The following is a 21,437-nucleotide window of genomic DNA, read 5'->3' on the forward strand; positions in this document are numbered from 1 at the left end:
CATTAAGTAGTTGTACAAAGGAGCTGCCATTTTACAGTTTATAAATATAGTGCATGTTTTCCATATCACCCTTTTCAACATTCTCATACATCAAATTCTTGACTGAATTTTCTCTATCTTCTTCCTTCATCTCTCCTTTTCCCTTTGACCCCATCCCTATCTTTCAAGTACCTGCTCTGAGTGTTTATTTTGTTAAGCTTTGACTTTGCCTAATGACAATACAGCAAACCCACCAGCACAACCATATTCATTGCAGCACTATTCACCAAAACCTAGGTATGAAATCAGTCCAGATACCCGCTAACTGATGAACGGATCAAAAATACGATACTCATGAGAATGAATGCTCTTGTACCATTTACAAAGGAATGGAAAGACCTATACTTTGTTTAAATTAACTTTGAAGTTAGCGCATAGTTTTTTTCCTACACTAAATATGGATCTGGCAGCATTTTGGATTAAATAGGTATCTTATCAGGTTCTTCAGGGTTTCATAACTAAAGATTTAAGTTGTGCTAGCATTTGTTAAAAAAATATTGCAAGCTTGAAAATTAGCCCACTCTGTTCTGAAATCTTTTTCAAATATTTCTGAGGGTAAGTCTTGACTATGCCACCAGGATCCTATACTGACTTTTACCCCAGTGTTTAAATCTATGATATTTATATTTCATGAAGTTAAATTGAGTAAGATGGCAATGAATCTGAATGGATGGTAAGATAAGTGTAGCCAGTAGGATATTTCCTTTTTCTTTTTGCTCATTTTTTAATAATAAAAAAGTGCATTTACCAGGACTTGGCTATTTTTTTTTCAGGCATAGAATATAAGAACAAATGAACATTCAGGAGGTAAGAAGATGGTTGTTTCAGATAAGAGATTCCAAAGAGGAGTCAAAACAGGTGCAAGTATGTCTAAAACCTAAGATTGTTCAAAGGAATATAGAGAGAGATAGCATGTATGCAGTTTGAGGTGGCTTAAATTCAGGATAAAGAAATGAATACCCTTCATGAGCATAATGAAAAGAGCATATAAGAAGGAACAACCCTTCATCTACAAACCTTGAAGTTAGCCGGGGTGGCGGTGATGTTGAGGTTTTTAGTCCTGGGTCCCTCCCTACGTGCAGGAGGGATAGAGAAAACATGCCCTGACCTGGAGGAGCCGAGAAAGGCAAGGGCTGACTGACCCTCTGCACCCAGGCCTCCCTCGCTGAGGACAGTCGCGTCAGGGAGACTCATCCAGCCAGGCCTCTTTTACTGAGGAAGTCCATTCAGCTAATATAGGGTGCAGGAGCCTATCAGCACAAAGGTGGGGGGGGGAGGTAGGTAAAGAAGGGGAATCATGTGCTGTCCCAGAGGGTGGAAGGGTTCAGAGCCTATCCCAGAGGTAGCCTTACTTTACATCACAAGCCACAGCCAAGCCTTCCAACCAGGCAACAGGCAGATTGGGTCCTAAAACCCAAAATGAGCACTGGGCCATGAGTTAGGCCTCCTTTTACAGCATAGGTTTCCATTTCTCTGACGTGACATGCCCCGGCACAGGTGGGGTGGGAAGTGGGAGACGAGTGGTGGCTTAAGCCTGTAATCCTAACTACTCAGAAGGTTGAGGTCTAAGGATCGTGGTTCAAAGCCAGCCCAGGCACAAAAGTCCAAGAAACTTTTATCTCCAATTAACCACCAGAAAACCAGAAGTGGCACTGTGGCTCAAGAGTTAGGGCAGTATCCTTGAGCTGAAGAGCTCAGGGACAGAGTCCAGACACAGAGTTCAAGCCCCACGACTGACAAAAAATAATAATAAGTTAAAATACATAAATAAATAAATAAAGCCTTGAAGTCGGCCTGCCAAGAATCAAAGGAAACTGAACTCAAGAAAGAGTACTAGGTTCTAATTAGTTCTATATCAGAAATTCTGGGCTTTCAACACTGCATATTCTTGCCTGATTTTCACAAAACTTCTAGGACATGGAAAGTATCCCAGCCAAAACTTTCCATGGTGACACTGTAAATAGGCTGTCAGTGCTATTTATCTGTGTATAAAATGAACTGGGCTTCCTCCTAAGTTTGAAGCATTGAGTTTTTCTTGAAAGGGTTAAGGACCACAACACATCTGGCTGTGATCTTCCTACACAAGGGAGAACCCCAGTGTTCTGTATCCACCCCTGGGTCCTTTTAGTCTTTTTTCATCTACCTGCCCAGGTCCCATTATCTGAAGAGTGGGTTAGCACCAGTCTACACCATAGCACCATTAGGTGCTATGAAATCTGCTTTTACTGCTCACAGAAAGGCACAATCTGCATTAGTCTATACCTGGAATGTCACCCAAGGATGATATGTTAAAAGTATTCCCAAGTTGGCATTGCTGTGGGTGGAAGTGTTGGGAGGTAGATCATCCAGTACCTGCCTTTAAAGGGAATAGTGACATTCTTTTCTCTTTTTCCCTTTATTTACCAGCCATGTGAAGATGTTTATCTTAGCCATATGATCCTACTATGATATGTTCTCCCAGTCATCAGAGGAGTAAAAACCTAAATATGAACTGAGATCTTTGAAACTGTAAACCAAAGTAAACCTTTTCTCTTCATTATTTTCTCAGTATGTATTACAATAAGACAGTATCTATCGAATCCTCATAAATATATATTAAAAGGATTCCTTTACTTATCAATAATGACTTATTCAGGTCAAACACATGTACTTAGTCCTAGGCAGTAATTCAGCAACATGTTCTTTCTGGGAGACTTTTAACCATTGAGCTAACAGAGACTCCAATACATGAAATACAAAACAAACCTTGAAAAAAGCATCAGTTAGTGTTGACTTTCTTAGGGCTTTGAATGTAAAGCCCATCTGGGTAATTTCTGGAACCCCAGGCATATACCCAGATACTATTTGGGTTAGAAACTCTAATTCACAGAGTACCTGCTGTGTGCATCTTATGCCTTCTTTGAGCCTGAGCAGAAGAAAGTTCTAAAAAGGACTGCATTGGTGTGACAGGCAATAATAAGAGAAGCCATTTCAGAGAAATAGTAGTTAAAATATTTATCTCTTTACTCTTCCATACCATGACATCCTAATGGTTTAAATTTTCTGTGAAATTCCATTGATTGACAGCCAAATCTCTGTTCATACTTTTGATAAAATATCAAGAGGATAGCATGACTTCTTTTACTTTGAAATATAGACAAATATTTGGGTAACATGCATAAATAGATATCTATTATTTTCATGTACTTTCCAAAACTTCTGTTCATAAATATACATCCCATCCACCTTTCATCATTTAAGGATTTTTTCCTTGTCTAGAGTCTTTGATACTGTGGCTCACACCACACTCCTCTGTTTTGCTTTTTTTTGTTTTCTACAATTAACTTGGTTTGGCTTATTTGTACAGGGAACTTATCACAGATAATTTATCTGGGAACATACATGGTTGATATCTTTTCATTTAAATAAAATGTCAAAGTTATAGAAAAGTTGTAGTAATAGGAATTCAAGAAACTCCAATACAGATTTTAACTCAAATTTATACATTTTCTCCAATTGTTCTGTGTGCATGCATACATGTGTTCACGTAGTAATATATCATATACTCATGGAAGATAACTTTATCTTCTTTGCATTGCTGGGGCTCAAATTCAAGGTCTTAGATATGTGAGGAAAATTCTCTGCCACTGTGTTACACTGCCAAATCTGAAATAATACACTTAAATTGTAACATAAACTTTTAGAGGACAGATTTATCAAGCTGGAAACTCAAATATTTGATGAAGATAATTATTACTCTATGTCTATCATTTTCCCCTATGATAAAAGTTCAGTTCCAAAAAGAAAGTGTCCATCTTTCCTTTTTAAAAGAAATTTTACTGAGCTTCTTAACATTGCACAATTACAAATATACTGTCCTCAGGCATAGGTATATCTGATCACAGGGTGGATTTTCCATGAGACATCTCCAGTCCTTCAAGACATCAGCATCATTTATTGAACAGTAATGATTGCAGTATTTACAGTAGTGCTCCTGGTATATAGAGGCCAATTAGGGATGACTTTGTTTCCATTGTCACCACAGACAAGCCCAGGTACAAGAAACATATTTAAAGAACTTAAAGCTGAGCTACTTCTCAGAACCCTAACTCAGAAGTCGGTATATATACACGTTGTATGGTTCTGCTAATCCTCATTTAAATACTATAATCCTCTTTTGCCTTCAAGTTGATCTCTGTTTTGAGTTAATTAACTTTAATAAAGCTATGATAATGAACACACTGCACAGATAATGAGTATCCAATAAAGTGACTGCTGCTTAAAAATCCAATCCATTTTTTTTGAAATCAAACTGTGACTTTTATACTTCATCAGAAAACTTAGACTGACATTAGTAAATGTAAAAGTTCATGCTCCATTAATGTAACACTGTGGTAGAGGACTTGTCATTCATAAGACCCTGGGTTTCATCTTCACTGTAGGGTTGTAAGGTTCAAGCTCCAGAAAAGTTGTTAGTTACTTCTGTGATGCAATCTCAGCCTTGTTTGGTTTACTAATACTAAGAAAATATCATTAGGTATTTCAAGTAGAATAAAAACAATTCACAGATATACACTTAATAATATAAAAACTTGATTAAAATATATATACATATACACACACCAAAATGTTTAGCACAAATAATTAAGAAAAATGAGCTATAAAATCATTTTTTAAAAAGTCTATTTTCCATTCATGAATTGAGTTTTCCCCATTTTGGCTCAGCAAAGCAATGACGATATCTGCTGAATAGATCCAAATTATTCTTAGGATGTGTGTTTGTATGTGTGTGTGTTTGTGTGTGTATTTGTATGAACATGTGCATGCATCAATGTGAATGCACCATTCTATATAATTTATCCCTTGGATGTTCTCAATAATCCCATGTTACTCCTAGCTAAATTAAATTAGAATATTATTTCATTTTATTAGAAGCTATGAACCTCTTGTATTCTAAATATTTTTCTATTACAATACTCAAATGAATTACCAGAAATTAAATTGCTACTAAAAAATAACACAGTTTTGGAACCGGGAGTTTGGCCTAGTGGTAGAGTGCTTGCCTAGCATGCACGAAGACTCGGGTTCGATTCCTCAGTACCACATACATAGAAAAAAAAAGCTGGAAGTGGTGCTGAGGCTCAAGTGGTAGAGTTCTAGCCTTGAGAAAGTCCAAGGACAGCTCTCAGGCCCTGAGCTCAAGCCCAGGACTGGCAAAAAAAAATAGCACAGTCTTTGTCATGTATAGAGTAAAAAATAATAAATGTCCAAAGAAAGTTATTATTGAATGACACATTGTGTAATGGGGAATAATTTTACCTTGAAGCTCTGAAAATGTTATTTTTTAGTGACAGAACAATTTTGTAACATATAGTAATTTAAGACTTGTTTATTTTCTATTAAAAAAGAATCATAAAGATGCAACTGAGGAAAAATATCTCAGCCTATTTGATTATACTGCTAACAGCTAAATTAAGTATGACAATCAGATGCACAGTTGAAAGACTGAAAGATCATAGTGTACCCAGGAGTGGAGGTGCTATTCAGAGTGACACTATCACAAACCCACTTTAAAACCAAGGGCTTTTCCCAAGGCAGAAGTCAGCAGGGGACTCCATTGCTCTATACTTGTGAGTATAACTAACTCATGTATACATATGTACAATGTACTGAATTTTAGGTGCCGGAAGTTAGTGGTTGTCATAGAATAGAACATGCACCCCAAAGTCAAACTTTGAGGTTTGTTTTCTTTAAACAGAAGAGCCGAAGCACTGAGTGATTGTGTTGTCATGTTACACAGAAGAGTAGATTGTGACTTAGCTCTTTAGCCTTCTGAATCCTAAAGTGCTTTCAGAAGTTCCATACATCCTCACAGGAGTCAAACTTACAAACAAACAAACATCCGCCTCACTAATCTATTCCTGAAGCTTTGCCTAAAAAGTTGGCATTGCCATCTTCAATGTTGTTCTTTAGAAAAGATGGTTTTGAATCTGTTCCTCCTTGTTGATAGTCATCCAGAAAATAGCAGATTCCAGGAATTTCACTGGGGAAATTTGGTGGAAGCTCTTCTCTTGACCGTGGAGTAAACACAAAGCCAGGGCATTCTTTGAGCAATCTAAACAAATTAAAATAATGATATTAATATTTGATGATGTTATAAATGCTTGACATGGAAAGAGAAGATAACATGGTTAATTGAATTTTACTAACATATTCTAATGAAAGCAGAAGCTAGTGTCTCACACTGTAATCCTAGCTAATTAGGAGGCTGAGTTCTGAGGATTAGGGCTCAAGCTTTTCCCTAGCAGGAAAAATCCATGAGACTTGTGTCCAATTAAGTTGTTTCTTAAATGAGATAGCGTTAGTCTTGAGTCAAAGATCCTCAGGCATAATACCCAGTACCTGAGTTTGAACCCTGAGATCATCACACACACACACACTCACACACGCTTACGCACACCCACACAAATGAATAAAATAGAATAAAAATAGCTGCACGTTTAATAATAGCAAAGTAATTCTCACACATAATTATAATAGGATTGGTAAGGTTTTCTGAATTGAACATGGTATGTTATTGCCCATTTATCAATTCATTAATTGTACATATATCACAAAGAACAAATGAAGGACAAGGAGTTACAAAAACATCTTTCCTTTTATAAGGAATTAAACATTATGTGAAAAATGTTTGAGCATTTTAATAACACTTTTTTGTATTCCAGATTACTAGGATGCAAATCAGCTTCATGCCGCCATACTGGCTCTCTGTGCACTATTTGGTATATATATGGAACATTTGTCTTCTTGAAAGCATTTCTCTAACCAACTTGTCTACCTTGGGTTACTATGACTTGTCCATTATGTTTAATTCACTGTAAATTCTAATCTCAATGATTACATTACTGGCTCTCTCCTCTATTTCCCTACATTTTTATTTAAGACAAAGTTAATAAGCATTCTTCATAATGTACTATTCAGGACATAAATTAAATTTTGTGAATAGTTCTAGGCTATAAACAAACTTCTACAGGAATATTCTTTATCATTTTTGTTCAGCCGGATCACGACCCTCTGTTTTCCAGTCCATGACATTATGTCTGAATGAAAGAGACTGAAGCTGAATTAGATTCTATACTACAGTGCTATTCTATGTACTGAAGAAGTCAATTGGATAAAAACCCACATCTCAAGAATGTCTTTGAAAGAATATAGCATGAGAAGCATCTGTCAACTAAGATTTTTATCAGTGCATAATATGGAGTCATAAAAATAATAAATAGGAGTCATAAAAATAATAAAACTAAAAGATATTTTGCTTTCATCATGAACAACAACATTGTTAAGTGGCTATACTATGCATAAGGCCCATTAATTGAATATACTCTAACCATGGATAGAAGATAGACTAGCTCACTCAGACTCTGGAAAACAAATACATATGCAACAAGTATGAGTCTGTAGTGACATGCTTGATTTGGCTCCCACTAGCTTGTGGCTCAATTATTAAATATTCAAAGCTTTTAGAAGACAGACTATTGGTATGAATATGGTATGGGATGTGTTGAAGTGGGCATGTTAAAATCACAGCGATTGATAAATGTTATGAATCAAAGCTGAATTATCTCATGCCCCAAAGCTGTTTTTCCAGAAATGTCACTGAATTAGGAGTATTTAAAATTTACGTACTAACCTTAAATATATTTCATGCTAAAAAAAAAACAACACCACAAAACTATTAGTCCTAGTAAACTCAGAAGCTAAGAAATCAGGATCACAGTTTGAAGCCATTCCCAGCAGGCGCGTGGAGCTGTGGCTCATGTGATCAAGTGCTAACCTTGGGCAATAAAGTTCATGAACAGTGCTTAGACCCTGAGTTCAAGCCCCAGGCCTACCACGCGCGTCCACGTGCGCGCGCACACACACACACACACACCTCAAAACTAATATCAGCTATATTCAAAGAATACCATTAAAGGGCATGGATATGTTGAATGAGACCTTTTTCTTTAGTTTCGTTTTGGTCAGTTATGAGGCTTGAATTGAGAATCTGATTTGCTGTCCCTTGGCTCTTTCACTCAAGGCTAGTGTACCACCACTTTGAGCCACAGCATCACTTCTGGTTCTCTGGTGGTTAACTGGAGATAAGGGTCTCATGGACTTTCCTGCCCCAGCTGGCTTTGAACTGTGATCCTCAGATCTCAGCCTCCTACATTGCTGGGATTAGAGGCATGAGCCACCAGGACCCATCTGGGAACCTATTTTTCTCTGGCTTTGAATTTCTATCTGAAGGGATGTGAATAAGAACTGCATTTCTCCCTTCTCTGTGGCTTTTCTCCTTTCAGTTAAGGAAATATGGTATATATTATTGGAAATGTTGGGAGAAGCTGCTGAACATGTCTGGTATGGTTTCTTCCTGCCTGTGTATTGGGGATCCTGCCTGTCTGCAGAGAGTATAAGGTCTCCGTTCTTCCTACAAATTATAAAAGAAGACTAGATCTGGTATGTCTTAAGTGGGACTACAGGTAACATTCTATAGCTATTATATTTAGCTTATGTTTCAGTCCTTACTCCTATCTGAGGTATGGCATCATTTCAAGTTGATACACAAAGGCAAATGGATTGGTTCAGTAAGACTGCGTCTCAAGCCTATGCAGTTGTGACTGTGAAATGGAGAAGGAAAGGAGAGAGTGGACCAGGATATTAATAAGGTATATGATGCTTCCCTGCTGTAAGAATAACTCCATCCAGTGAAGCATAAGAGATAAGCAATGATAGCGGCAAGTTAAAGAGAAGTAAGAGGAAACAAAACTAGTAGATGTAGACAGGTGCTTCAAACTCTGCTATAGAAAGCAGTAGAAATCTGAGATGATAGTTGATTTGAGAATATGTTTTCAAGAATTAATATGTGTGAGTTCTATAGGAAATAATCATTGTATTTAAGAGAAAATGCTCATAGGGAGAAAAGTTGTTTTTAGGCAGAAAAGTTGTTGAGAAGGTAACAGGAAATTGAGTCTCTAGAACAGCAGCCAGTGCCTCTGCACTGAGGTTACTACTCTCCTGGCACTTACAGCATGGCGGCAGACAGTTCTAATCAAACTGCTGTGCTTTGTGTCTGATTAGACATGAAGTATTGCTGGAATTATAGAGGTTCTCTCAGATTAGGCTTAGTGATTTACACCTGTAATTCCAGCTACTCAGGAGGCGACAAGTAGGAGTTCTAGTCTGGCTTCAAGCAAAAACACAGGACCTTATCTGAAAAAATGACTAGAACAAAAAGGGCTGGTGCATCTATCACAATGCTACAGCACCCATCCAACAAGCACTAGGTCCCAACTTCAAACCCTAATGTCACTAAAACAACCAACCAAAGAATATACAAAAATATTTATCCTGATGAAGAGGAAAGATAATTTTCTTGGTGTCATTTAGCTATGAAACAGAGCTTTTCCTCCCTCCGCTTCCCATCCTGGCACTTGAACATTAGGGCAAGATTTTGTCACTGAGCTATTTTTCTGAGGGATAATGCTCTACCACTTGAACTATAGCTCCACTTCTGGCATCTTGGTAGTTATTGGAGATAAGCATCTCACAGACTTTCTATCCTCAGATCTCAGGCTTCTGAATAACAATTAGAGGCATGAGTCACCAGTGCCTACCATGTGACAAAGTTTTAGGACAGAATAATTTCTTTCTTTATGAAATGGCTCATTTTCTGGTTAGCAGAAGTCAAGGTACCTCACAATGGTAGTTGTTAAGGTTGTGATATATAGGAGAGGGAAAACAAGAGGTCGTCTTCATTGTAGATAATGCAGTAGACTCCTGCTCTGTCAACATCTGCCAGGGATTCACATGTCAGCAAATTCTGAAAAGTTTTAGTGACTTAAAAGATTTTCCCTAGTAAATTCTGACTGAATTAGCCCTTGTCCTTAGCAAGTGAGCTTTTAAAATCCTTGGGATTTTCCAAGTTATAGGAATATTTTTATTTTTCATAAGCTGTTTGGATCCTACCTGAGTTTGAAGTAATGACATGACTCAGAATGGACTTAGGATTCCAGAGCTATCTACTGGGTAATAGGAAGGCTGGCATTCTGGGCTAGCCTGACCCAAGAGGAGGAATTGGAATGGAACTCAGTTATGATCATTTAAGATCCTCCAGACTTCATATTCCATGTAGCTAGTCATAATTTATGTGCTTTAGAATTAAACTGTAAATACATTTATCTGAATACTGGGAATCAATGTAGACAATTTTTTGACTTGAAGAGATCATGAGCTATATCCCAGTATACTAACAGTTGGTTTGAGTGCTATAGCCTGTAGACCCCAGACTTGTGGCTGGTATCTGAATAATGACAGTTTTGTTCATAATATGTCCCATAAATTGTGTTAACAGTAGACTACCTCTGGGTTGTAACTGCTAGGATTGTACCTCAGTATATCAGCTGATACCATATATCAAATGTTTACTGATAAACTGTACTGAGTGCTATCCCTGAGGTTTTGTTCTCTACCACTAAAACCACAGCTCCGCTTCAAGCCTTTTGGTGGTTGATTGGAGATTAGAGCCTCATGGACTTTCTTGTCCCAGACTGGCTTCAAACTATAATTCTGAAATGGCAGCCTCATGAATAAGTGTGAGCTACTGGCACCTGGATGAGACTGGTTGTTTGAGGATGATAAAAGGCAACTGCTTTTCATTTTCTTATATGATTATCAATGTAGAAGAGAGTGAGGGAGAATCAACAAACTAATAGATAGAAAGAAAAAATGTGCATGAATAAAACCGTATTTCAGATGTTTAGTGCAGTTTCATACCTGTAGGTTGTTGGACTGACATTGATTTTCCTTGGCACACTGCAGGACTCAAATTTGTTAGCCAGAGTGACATTGTTTCCAAAAAGACAGTAACGAGGCATTTTAACTCCTACAACTCCTGCAAAAACAGACCCAGAATGCAGTCCAATTCGCATCTAAAAGCAGAAAAAAACACATTGTTAAACATCTTTAGAAAATCACTTCCAGCCATCTGAAACTCTTATCTAAATACTTCTAGCAGTAACTTTCAACACGCTAGTTTATAAAAAAAAAAAAGAAAAAGAAAAGCCAGATGCAAGAGTCTCACATGTGTAATATAACTGTAATCATAGTTACATAGAAGGTTGATATGTGAGGTTTGCAGTTTGAAGCCAGCCTGGGCCGATAAATCCACTCATTTCCAATTAACTACCAAACAGGTAGACTGGAAGTAGAGGTTCAAGTAAGGAAGTGCCCAGCCATGAACAGGGGGTGGAGGGGGGAAGTTGAATGAGGGCATAAGGCTTTGATTTCAGAGATCCAGTAGTACTAGTACTGTAAGCAAACAAACAAACAAACGAAAACAAAACAAAAAAAAAATACCAGAACAGGAAAAAGGAAAAGAAACAACAAAAAAATAAGTTTTTAAAAGACAATGTTGGCAATGCTGGTATTTGAACTCAGAGCTACTTGCTTGCTACACTGTTGTAGTACTGCTGAGTGAGCTGCATGTTTAGCCCCTCCTGTTCTGAATATTTGAGATGGTCTCACATTTTTGTTGAGGCTGGCTGTTATCCCCTCTATACCTCCCTCCTTAGCTGGGAGCTGGGATAACAGATGTGTTCCAGCACACCTGTCTTCTTTCCTGTTTACATGGGCCCTTGTAAACACTTTTCTCAGGCTGGCCTGTAATTATTGTCCTCCCAATCTCAGAATCCCATGCAGTTTGGGATGATAGGTTCATGTACGCAGAGTCATGTTTTCAATATGTCCTGTCATGAATTCCATAATACATTTGGTGTTAGGAGATGCATGTTCAAAGACAAACTGATTATATGTCTTTCTGTGTCTTTATCATCTCTATAAAATACAGGGTTATATGAGTCTTCATGTCCACTGTACATGCATGCTTTCCTGGTGTCAACATGCCTTCCACTCTCTCTGAGATGTTATAAGCTTTTATAACTCCCTCAGATCTTTCCCAGGACCCATAAAAAGCTATATTCAATATCCCAACTTGAACACTACTAAAGCTAACCTGTTATTCCTCTGATATCAACTTCAAAGCTATTAAAAAATTTAAAAATACATTTTCAAAAACAACAATGGTCATGTCATCATTTCTTCCTCACCAATACATATACACTTTTTAAATATAAAATTAATTTTTTTAAGAATTAACTGGTCTTTGGCAAAGATATGGAACCAACCCAGATGCCTCTCAATTGATGATTGAATCCACCTTAGATGTGGATGTGGTATTTATACACAATGGAATTCTATGCTGCTGTCAGAAAGAACAACATCACCCCATTTGTAAGGAAATGGAAAGACTTTAAAAAATCATATTAAGTGAAGTAAGCCAGACTCAAAGGAACATAGGCTCAATGGTTTCCCTCATTGGTTATAATCATTAGAAACCTTGATCTCTCCTAGCAGAGATTTACAACAGAACAAAAACTAGATACATAAGGCCATATAGTATGACACTAAATGAAAGGACCTCCAGGATATTGAAACAAAAGCCATATAATGAGTGCTTGTTGTCCTTAATGTATTATGTTATCTCTCATCTCCTTTACTGTCTCTTGGTTATCTCATATTGTTTCAGTATTTTATCTTGTTATCTGATATATTGTACATATACTTATTTGGTTATTTAAAATCAGATAGGGAAGGGGGGAAAACAAGATGAGGGGTAGGGGTGGGGGGAGGGAAATGGGACCAAGACATGAGAAAGGGTATCAATGTTTGTGAAGTAATGCACCTTCTATCTGGTGAATATAATGTAACCCTTCTATAAATTACAATAAAAATATATGGAAAAAAGAATTAACTGGTCTTATTGTTGATAAACTGGATATATTTAATTCATGGCTCTGAATTCTGTTACAAAAAGTTAGAAAGAAATATATAATTCTCCTAGCCTAAAAATGCAATTACAGAAATGAAGTCTGAGAAAGTGAGATGCTGTGATACTTTTAAAATATACTTGCAAATGATTTCACACTTCTTCTTTAGATATGGAGTCTAAGTCATTTTTCCCTGTCCAGATTTAGGATAGCACTGATCTGTACTGTCCAAGACTATGTCATAAAAGGCTTTGCAGCCGTACCCTTTCTTATTCACTTGGATTTCAGTCCCCATGTAAGAAATGGGACTACTCTGAGAATGCATGCTTCATCTTGTGGCCCTTGAGATGCAAAACACCAGTAGAGTCCCAGATGTCTGCTCATACTCATCAAAGAACTATGCAACTAAGAGAGGTAGCCATCTTGGAATGTGTCTTGCTCAGAGTGATACAATCCCAGCTATTGTAAGTTCCTTCAACTACTTAAAAATTCCCAGCTAAGATCCTAGATATTCTGGATTAAAGGCACAGTAGCATTCCTAAATGTATTCAAATTCCTAATATTCAGAATAATGACTTAAGAGGCTGGTGCTTTCACACTACAAAATTTGAAGACTATTGCACAGTTGGTTTAGAAAAGGACAGCTTAGAACAATGGCTTCTGTTAAGGTGAAGGGAAGCCAGTGCTAAAACTGAAATGATTATATACATTTTATGAATGCTATAGCTCTCCAAATCAGATTCTACATTCACTTTAAAACTTTCTGAAAGGTATCTGTTAAGGATTGTACTACACTAATAAGGGAAGATTCTCAGTAAATGGGGAAAGCCCATTCTGTGGAATTTACTCATAGTTTATTAAATCAGTGCCTAGAATGTTCATTTGATTATTTGTGATCATTACAGCATTATCTGGGGATCAACTAACATGAAACTTGTGCCATATCACGGACCTGGAAAATATTGATGAATTCAAAGCCATCACATCTATATTAATATAAAGTCCTGTACCGGAAGTGATGAAACTAAACCATCTGGCACTTTCTAGATGCATATAGATTTGATAAAACAGAAGCACTTGCATGGAATTTGGAAGACTAGCTTCTCTGTTGTTAATGCATATGCTGTTGCTTTCATTGGTGAGTGAACTTCTGGGGTTTCTATAGAATGCTTGGAACAGAGTCCAGTTTTCAGGCACATATCTTAGAATGATGGTTTATAATGAAGGATTTCTATCTTGCTGATTCAAAGCAGCAGCTTTCTGAGCATGGTTTTTTGTCCTGACTTTGGAAATGGGACTGTTTCTAGACCATATGAATAGGTAAGGGTCTAGCAGGGTAACTTCTGGAGACTTTTTTTGAAAGCCCAGGTTATTAATGGCTTCCCCAGTCATATTGTTTCCTTAAGTCATTAGATAGACTATAGCAAATGTGTTTTTTGATTAAACAAGTTGGAGAAGAGTTTACAGTTAAATTATAACGAATAATCTAGTGTTTTCGGCACTCTACTAATAAATTCTTGCTCTAATGATACCTCCTAGAGCCTCTATCATCTGCTGACCTTAATAGGCTCTCCATGAGGAGACATGACTTCGTCAGAGAGCTCCATCATCTTCAAGGCCATCAAGGCAATCTGGACAGCATGGGTATCACTCTCTCTGTGTAATCCCCCAGCGACACAATACGCGTCCCCAATGGTCTCCACCTGGACACATAAGATTTGGGACATATTATGAAGAAAGCTTAGGAAAAAAATCACTGGGCAGCAATCAATAATCACACAGTAGGAATCATAGGGAAAACCTGATATGTTTAGTAGTGACTTCCCTTTTTAAGAATTCCACCGCCCTCGTACTTCAGGACTTCATGAGGCCAACACAGCCCTGTTAACACAACATCAAGTGGCTTTTCCTTACACTTCCACTGGCTCAGCATGTCATTATCTTCTTCTTTTTAATTATATAAAATAGGGTATACAGCACAAATGTTATAATAATATATCTTTGTGCATCTTTTATAATATGTTAAGAGAGTAGAATCACTTACCCACCAAAAAAAGGAGGGTTTTGTATGAAATCATCTCTTCAATAAGTAACACATAAGTGTGGAAAAATGTGTAATGTAAATCTAAGACACTAAATGTCATCAGAATATAAAATATTGTTTTCTTATGGACTTTTGGGCCTTTTACAGTAATAATTAATCTACGGAGATATTAATTACAGGGACAGAAATAAAGTTAAACCAGCAGAGGAAATCAATGTACTTGGAAGGCTATAGGATATCAAATCATTACACAAATTATCCTTTTTACAGACCATCTTTGCTTTCCATATGTGATACTGACTACAGAGAGCAACATGTTAATTAAAATCTATAAATCAGCACATTTTGAGGCAATTGCATTTTTCTGCTTCAGATATGTATTGTAACTTATTGGATCTTATCTGTCATAGGACTCTATTATGAAGAGACGAGGGTGAGAAAGAAAGAAAAATAAACAAGGTGAGGTCAGCAAACTTTAAGTAATGACTTGTAACGATATCCTAATCATTCAGAGGAAATGCCAAGGATTTTAAAAGGCCTCAAGGGGTCTTCCTCCTAATTTCTGCCTTTATCTCCTAAGTCTTCCTTTTGTCATGTTGATTCACTGTCTCAATCTTCCTGCTATATTCCTCAAACAAACCACACCTACTCTCATTGCTATTATTTTGTCCAATAAACATTTGGCTTTTCCCTGGTTTCCCTTAGTTACTGGACCATCACCTTTAAGAAAACTCTACTGGACCACTTCCTGCAAGGAGCTATCATCTTTAAACATTTGCATTTCTTCTCATGCTTGACCTTCTTTAACTCCAAAATATTGCTTGCACTAAGTTATTGTAAATTTGGCTCTTGGTGTGTGTGTGTGTGTGTGTGTGTGTGTGTGTGTGTGTGTGTGTGTGTGTTCTAAATATATGTAAGAACTCTGAGTGGATATTTGTGTTCATTTCCATATAGCCACTGCCTATTCATAAACAGGCAGTGATGCCTTCTGGGTAATTTTCCAGCAACTAATTCAAAGATGTGCTCATCTGCATACATCTCTATATAGGAGAAGTCCTACCATCCATAACTACTTGGAGTAAGCATTGATTTTCTCTGTGCTTATAATATCTTGTGCATACTTGAATAGAATTAAACTTCCATCACAGGGACCAGTGGAGGCACCCTCCTGCAAACTGGGCCCACTCATGCTAGCCAATCAAATAGTAAGGTGGCACTCAAAATATTGATAGGAAGAAAATTGAAATCAAATAAAGTCCTGGGACAATCAGATTCAAAAAGGAATATGATTGATGATTCCTTCTATACTACAACATTCATCAGTTCAATGCTGTTTATATACATTATATAAATTAGACAGAATCCATGAACAAGGCTCTTCCTTGTTTACTTTCCGCAGTCTCTAGGCATTTTGGTGTGAATGTGGAGTCAAAATGTGGAAGTGAAGTATGGGTGGGAAGGTTCTGTCCTGTCTAGCTATCCTGTATAGCTAGATGAAGTTGGTTAGTCAGAGAGCTCTATAACTTCATCGTTGTAGGATGGAGCAGTTTCAAAATCATTCATAGGGTATTTGAGAGTGCAGAATTGTTTCTCGTTTAGCAATCACAGCAATTCCCAATGAAGAAAAAAAGTAACTTCCTTCTTACAGTTCTGAGAGGAGACATTCTCAAGAGACCAAAAAAAAAAAAAGGACTACAAATAAACATAGTAAATTCCACAGGAGGCCATAGTACTTAACCTAACTGAAGCCAATTATTTTATCTATAATTACACAGGGATTTCTTTTTTCTTCTCCCCAAGGGAAAACATGGCTCTGTCTGGAATTTCCTGTTAGAAATTTCAAAAGAGAAGATTTTGATTTTAGCATGTCTAATGAAATAAAAACATAAATTACATTTGTTTCCTCCTCAATAATTCATTTAGTTCTTGTTGGGCTAAACTCAGGCGTGACAGAGTGCTATGTGATGAATTAAGCTGATGATTTAAGTCTGACCAATGAGATGAGTGCCATGCAATTAATACCATGACCTATAAAACAAGGCAAAATGTTTCCCGTGTGGTGCTTGTATTTGAGCTTGAACTCAGGGTCTCGTGCTCTCTCCTTTGGCTTTATTGTTAAGTCTGTCACTCTACCAGTCTGGTTTTGAACCACGATCCTCAGATCTCAGGCTTTTTGCTTTTCTTTTTTTCCTTTCTTTCTTTCTTTTTTTTTTTTTTTTGGTTTTGGTGGTTGTGGGGGTTTGAACTCTGAGCCTGGATGCTATCCCATTCCTAAATTCTTCACCTCAAGGCTACCACCCTACTCCTTGAGACACAGCACCATTTCCAGTTTTCAGGTGGTTAATTGGAAATAAGAGTCTCATGGACTTTCATGCCCAGGCTAGCTTTGAACCATGATCCTCAGCTCTCAGCCTCTCAAGTAGCTAGGATTACAGGTGTGAGACCACCAACACCAAAATATCTCAGGCTCCTGAGTACTTAGACTTGCAGGTTTGAGCCATGAGCATTCAGCAAACAAATTATTATTAATATTAAATATTATTATTATTACTATTTTTGTCTGTCATGAGGCTTGAACTCTAAGCCTGGGCATTGTCCCATAGCTCTTCAGCTCAAGGCCCTTGAACCACAGCACCACTTCTGGTTTTCTACTGGTTGACTGGAGATAAGAGTCTCACAGTCTTTAGTGCCTGGGTCGGCTCTCAAACACGATCCTCAGATCTCAGCCTCCTGAGGAGCCAGGATTACAAGCATAAGCCACCAAGCTCTGCTTTGAGCCACCATGTGTGGCTTAAAACTTAATTTTAAGGACTTGGGTAGAACTTAAATGCTTAAAACTTAATTTTAAGGACTCGGGTAGAACTTAAAATGACTTAGCTTTCCTCCTAAAAATTGCTACATTAAAACAGAGAGGGCCAGAGTGGGGGAGAGAGAGAGAGAGAGAGAGAGAGAGAGAGAGAGAGAGAGAGAGAGAGAGAGAGAGAGAGAGAGAGAGAGAGAGAGAGAGGGAGGGAGGGAGGGAGGGAGGGAGGGAGGGAGGGAGAGGGAGGGAGGGAGGGAGGGAGGGAGGGAGGGAGGGAGGGAGGGAGGGAGGGAGGGAGGGAGAGAGAGAGAGAGAGGGACAAAGGGAAACAGAGAGAGAGAGACAGAGAGAGAGAGAGAGAACATACAATGACTGGTGTCTAAAGATCCTACGTTATCTCAGTGTCTAGGAAGATTGTACGATCTACAATGTGTATCACCTACTACAATCTTTACAACAATCCTGTTTGTGAAACATAGGATGCAGTGTGTCACTCATACATTTAAACTCTGATCATTGCTTTCTCTGTTCTAGAAATGTCATTGCATTTTCTCAGTTTACAAAACAAGGAAAGGACAAGATTCAAAATTGGCTCTGCACTTGGCAAAGCTGTAAAAAATGGCTTAAGTAGGTGATTTTGATTTATCTTAACTGGCTATGAATATTATCATGTAAACTCTACATTGAATCTACTTGAAAAGAGGCTTTATAATAGCCTTGCTTCTTTATTTTTAAAGATTCAAAGAATAAAGTATTTCACTTGAAGTACTTCCTCATGCATAACAATCCAGCTCAGTTACCACAGTGAAATGGCTGGTCCATTGACTGCTAAACACTACCTTTTCTTGGGTCTTCTATTCAGCCTATCTCCCCTCCATTCTATCCTCATTCTTTGAGAAGATAATAGCACTGTCCCTTCCTGAAACAATTCTGTTTCAGAGCAGATTCAGAGCTATTTCTGGCTGGAGAACACCCTTGTAATTAGTACACAATCCCTGTTCCGGGATATAGCCCAAGTTACCCAGCAGAGAAAGCTTTGCATTTGCATAGCAGTGCAGGGTCAGAGCCTAATAATTTTTTCCCCAGTGACTTCTACTTATCATATTGTCATTGCTTTGCCTTCTCCTACCTTGTAGACATCCAGCTCTCCACACTGCTGGTCAAAGCGAGTATATAACTCATTGAGCATGGTGATGACCTGCAGGGGTGAGCACTGAGAGCAGATGGCTGTGAACCCCACAATGTCTGAGAAAAGCATGGTGACATTACTGAACTTCTTGGCTTGCACAACTTGTCCTTGCCACAGCTGCTGAGCCACCTCAGAGGGAAAGATGGAACAGAGCAGATCTACGGTCTTTTTCTTCTCCTCCTCCAGGGCTTGGTGAGCATGCTCAAGAGTGGCCTTTAGTTTTCCCAGCCTCTTCTTCAGGCCATCTTGAGCTCGAGCTTGCTCACCTATCAGGACCACATCTCTTAGTGCGTTGTGAATTGGGATGTCAGACAGGTAGAGGCCGCGTCCTGTGAAATCTTCCAATCTGTCCACACAGGGTGAGCCCAGGAATAAAATGGCACTGGATTCAACAATGTAAATCATTTGGCCTTTGAGATCCATAACCTGTAAAGCAAAGCAAAATCAATTTCTGTGGATTTTGCAAGTTCCCAACAACTTTCTCCGATGGGAGAAGGAGTTAGAGACAGTGGCCCTTTATGCTTAACCTCTTTTTCCCAACCTGCTAAAGAAGCATGCTTTTATTTTTGTTTTTGATCTGCATCAGTTTGCTATGAGTTCTAATATGCATTTAAATAATATATTAAAACATACACGTTGAGGAGCCAAAAAAAAGCGCCCCCATCCCCAGGTAGTAACCATCTTGCTGTTTATATAAACTATGAGTGACCCAAAAGGGCACATACATTAAAGAAACAGAATTGTGCTGCCATTAAGTCCGAGGAACTGACCTGTCTGTGTTAAAATTAACCAAAACTCAGGTAAATTCAAGGGATGGCATTTGTTTTCTAAGCCATAAAACTACTCTCTGACAGTTGAATGGGCCATTAGCCCAGGGAGTTCCCTAATCCCTACCTTATCTCACCGGACCCGACCCCCCCCCCCCATGACTGTAAATCTGTGATTTTTGCCTTTAAAAAGACTGTGTAGACCCTAATTGGGAACTCCTTCATTGTTCCTTGCCTGGCATGTAACCCGCAATAAACCTTGCTTTTGCATTTCGGACCAGTGTCACAGAGATTGTTTGTGATGAATGCAAACATCTTGCTTTAAGAGTTACTTGCAGAGAATCAGGAAGATGGCGGCGGGTTGAAACTTTCTTAATAAGGACCAAGAATCACAACAAATCAGAGAAAGGCTGGATAAGTGGGACTGCATTAAACTGCAGAGCTTTTGTATGGCAAAGAACATAGCTAGTAAATTAAATAGGAAGCCTACAGAGTGGGAGAAGATCTTCACCAACCATACAGCGGACAAAGGCCTCATATCTAAACTATATCAACAGCTCAAAAAATTGAATCACTCCAAAACTAATCTCCAAAGTAACAACCATCCCATTAAAAAATGGGCCAAAGACTTAAAGAGAGTCTTCTCTGAAGAAGAAACAAAGATGGCCTATAGACACAAGAAGAAATGCTCAACATCTCTGGTCATAAAAGAAATGCAAATCAAAACAATGCTAAGATTCCACCTCACTCCAGTTAGAAAGGCCAGGATCAAGAAAACTAATAACAACAGATTCTGGAGGGGATGTGGCCAGGAGGGATCACTACTACACTGTTGGTGGGAGTGCAAACTCGTTCAACCACTATGGAAAGCAGTATGCAGTGCCTCAAAAGACTAAACATAGAGCTCCCCTATGACCCAGCAATTCCACTACTTGGCATTTACCCAACCATCCAGAAACAAGGGCATACTAAATCCACCAGCACAATGATGGTCATTGCAGCACTATTTACCATAGCAAAGATATGGAACCAACCTAGATGTCCCTCAGTTGATGAGTGGATCAACAAGATGTGGTATTTGTACACAATGGAATTCTATGCTGCTGTCAGAAAAAACGACATCACCCCATTTGTTAGAAAATGGAAAGACTTAGAAAAAATCACATTAAGTGAAGTAAGCCAGACTCAAAGGAACTTAGGCTCAATGGTTTCCCTCATTTGTCATAATCAGTAGAAACCTTGAGCTCTACTAGCAGAGATTTGCAATAGAGCAAAACCTTGATACATAAGCTAATTGAAAGGACCTCCAGGATATTGAAACAAAAGCCATATAATGAATGATTGTTGTCCTTAACGTACTATGTTATCTCTCATCTCTTTTGCTGTCCTTTGATTATCTCATATTGTTACAGTATCTCACTTTGTTATCTGATATATTGAATTTATTTGTATTTGGTTATTTGAAATTTGATAGGGAAGGGAGGAAAACCAAGACAGGTGGGGGGTTTGGGGGGAAGGGTAATGGGGACCAAGACATGTGAAAGTGTATCAATGTATGTGAACTGATGCACCTTCTATCTGGAAAATATCATGTAACCCTTTTATTAATTACAATAAAAATATTTTTAAAAAAGAGTTACTTGCAGGGGCCAGGAGCATAGCCTAGTGGTAGAGTGTTCACCTAGCATTCACAAAGCTCTGGGTTTGATTCCTCAGTACCACATACTCAGAAAAAGCCAAAAGTGGT

The 21,437-nt window shown here is 38.1% G+C and overlaps 1 protein-coding gene across 1 annotated transcript in view; it reads right to left on the reverse strand.

Annotated features, from left to right (window-relative positions):
- Positions 1-4,250: 4,250 nt before the first annotated feature.
- The window catches only part of Gucy1a1 (guanylate cyclase 1 soluble subunit alpha 1), a 30,680-nt gene continuing 13,493 nt past the window's right edge, over positions 4,251-21,437 (reverse strand). Inside the window, exons 5-8 of the mRNA XM_090343210.1 lie at positions 18,864-19,349; positions 14,447-14,590; positions 10,837-10,991; positions 4,251-6,133 (exon numbers count right to left, since the gene is read on the reverse strand). Of these exons, the coding sequence (XP_090199336.1) occupies positions 5,929-6,133; positions 10,837-10,991; positions 14,447-14,590; positions 18,864-19,349 (990 nt within the window). The 3' untranslated portion in view covers positions 4,251-5,928. The remainder of the gene's footprint in view (positions 6,134-10,836; positions 10,992-14,446; positions 14,591-18,863; positions 19,350-21,437) is intronic.

The sequence above is a fragment of the Megascapheus bottae genome, chromosome 13 (genome assembly GCF_031878675.1).
Source record: "Megascapheus bottae isolate mThoBot1 chromosome 13, mThoBot2.hap1, whole genome shotgun sequence".
In the NCBI taxonomy this organism is placed as follows: Eukaryota; Metazoa; Chordata; class Mammalia; order Rodentia; family Geomyidae; genus Megascapheus; species Megascapheus bottae.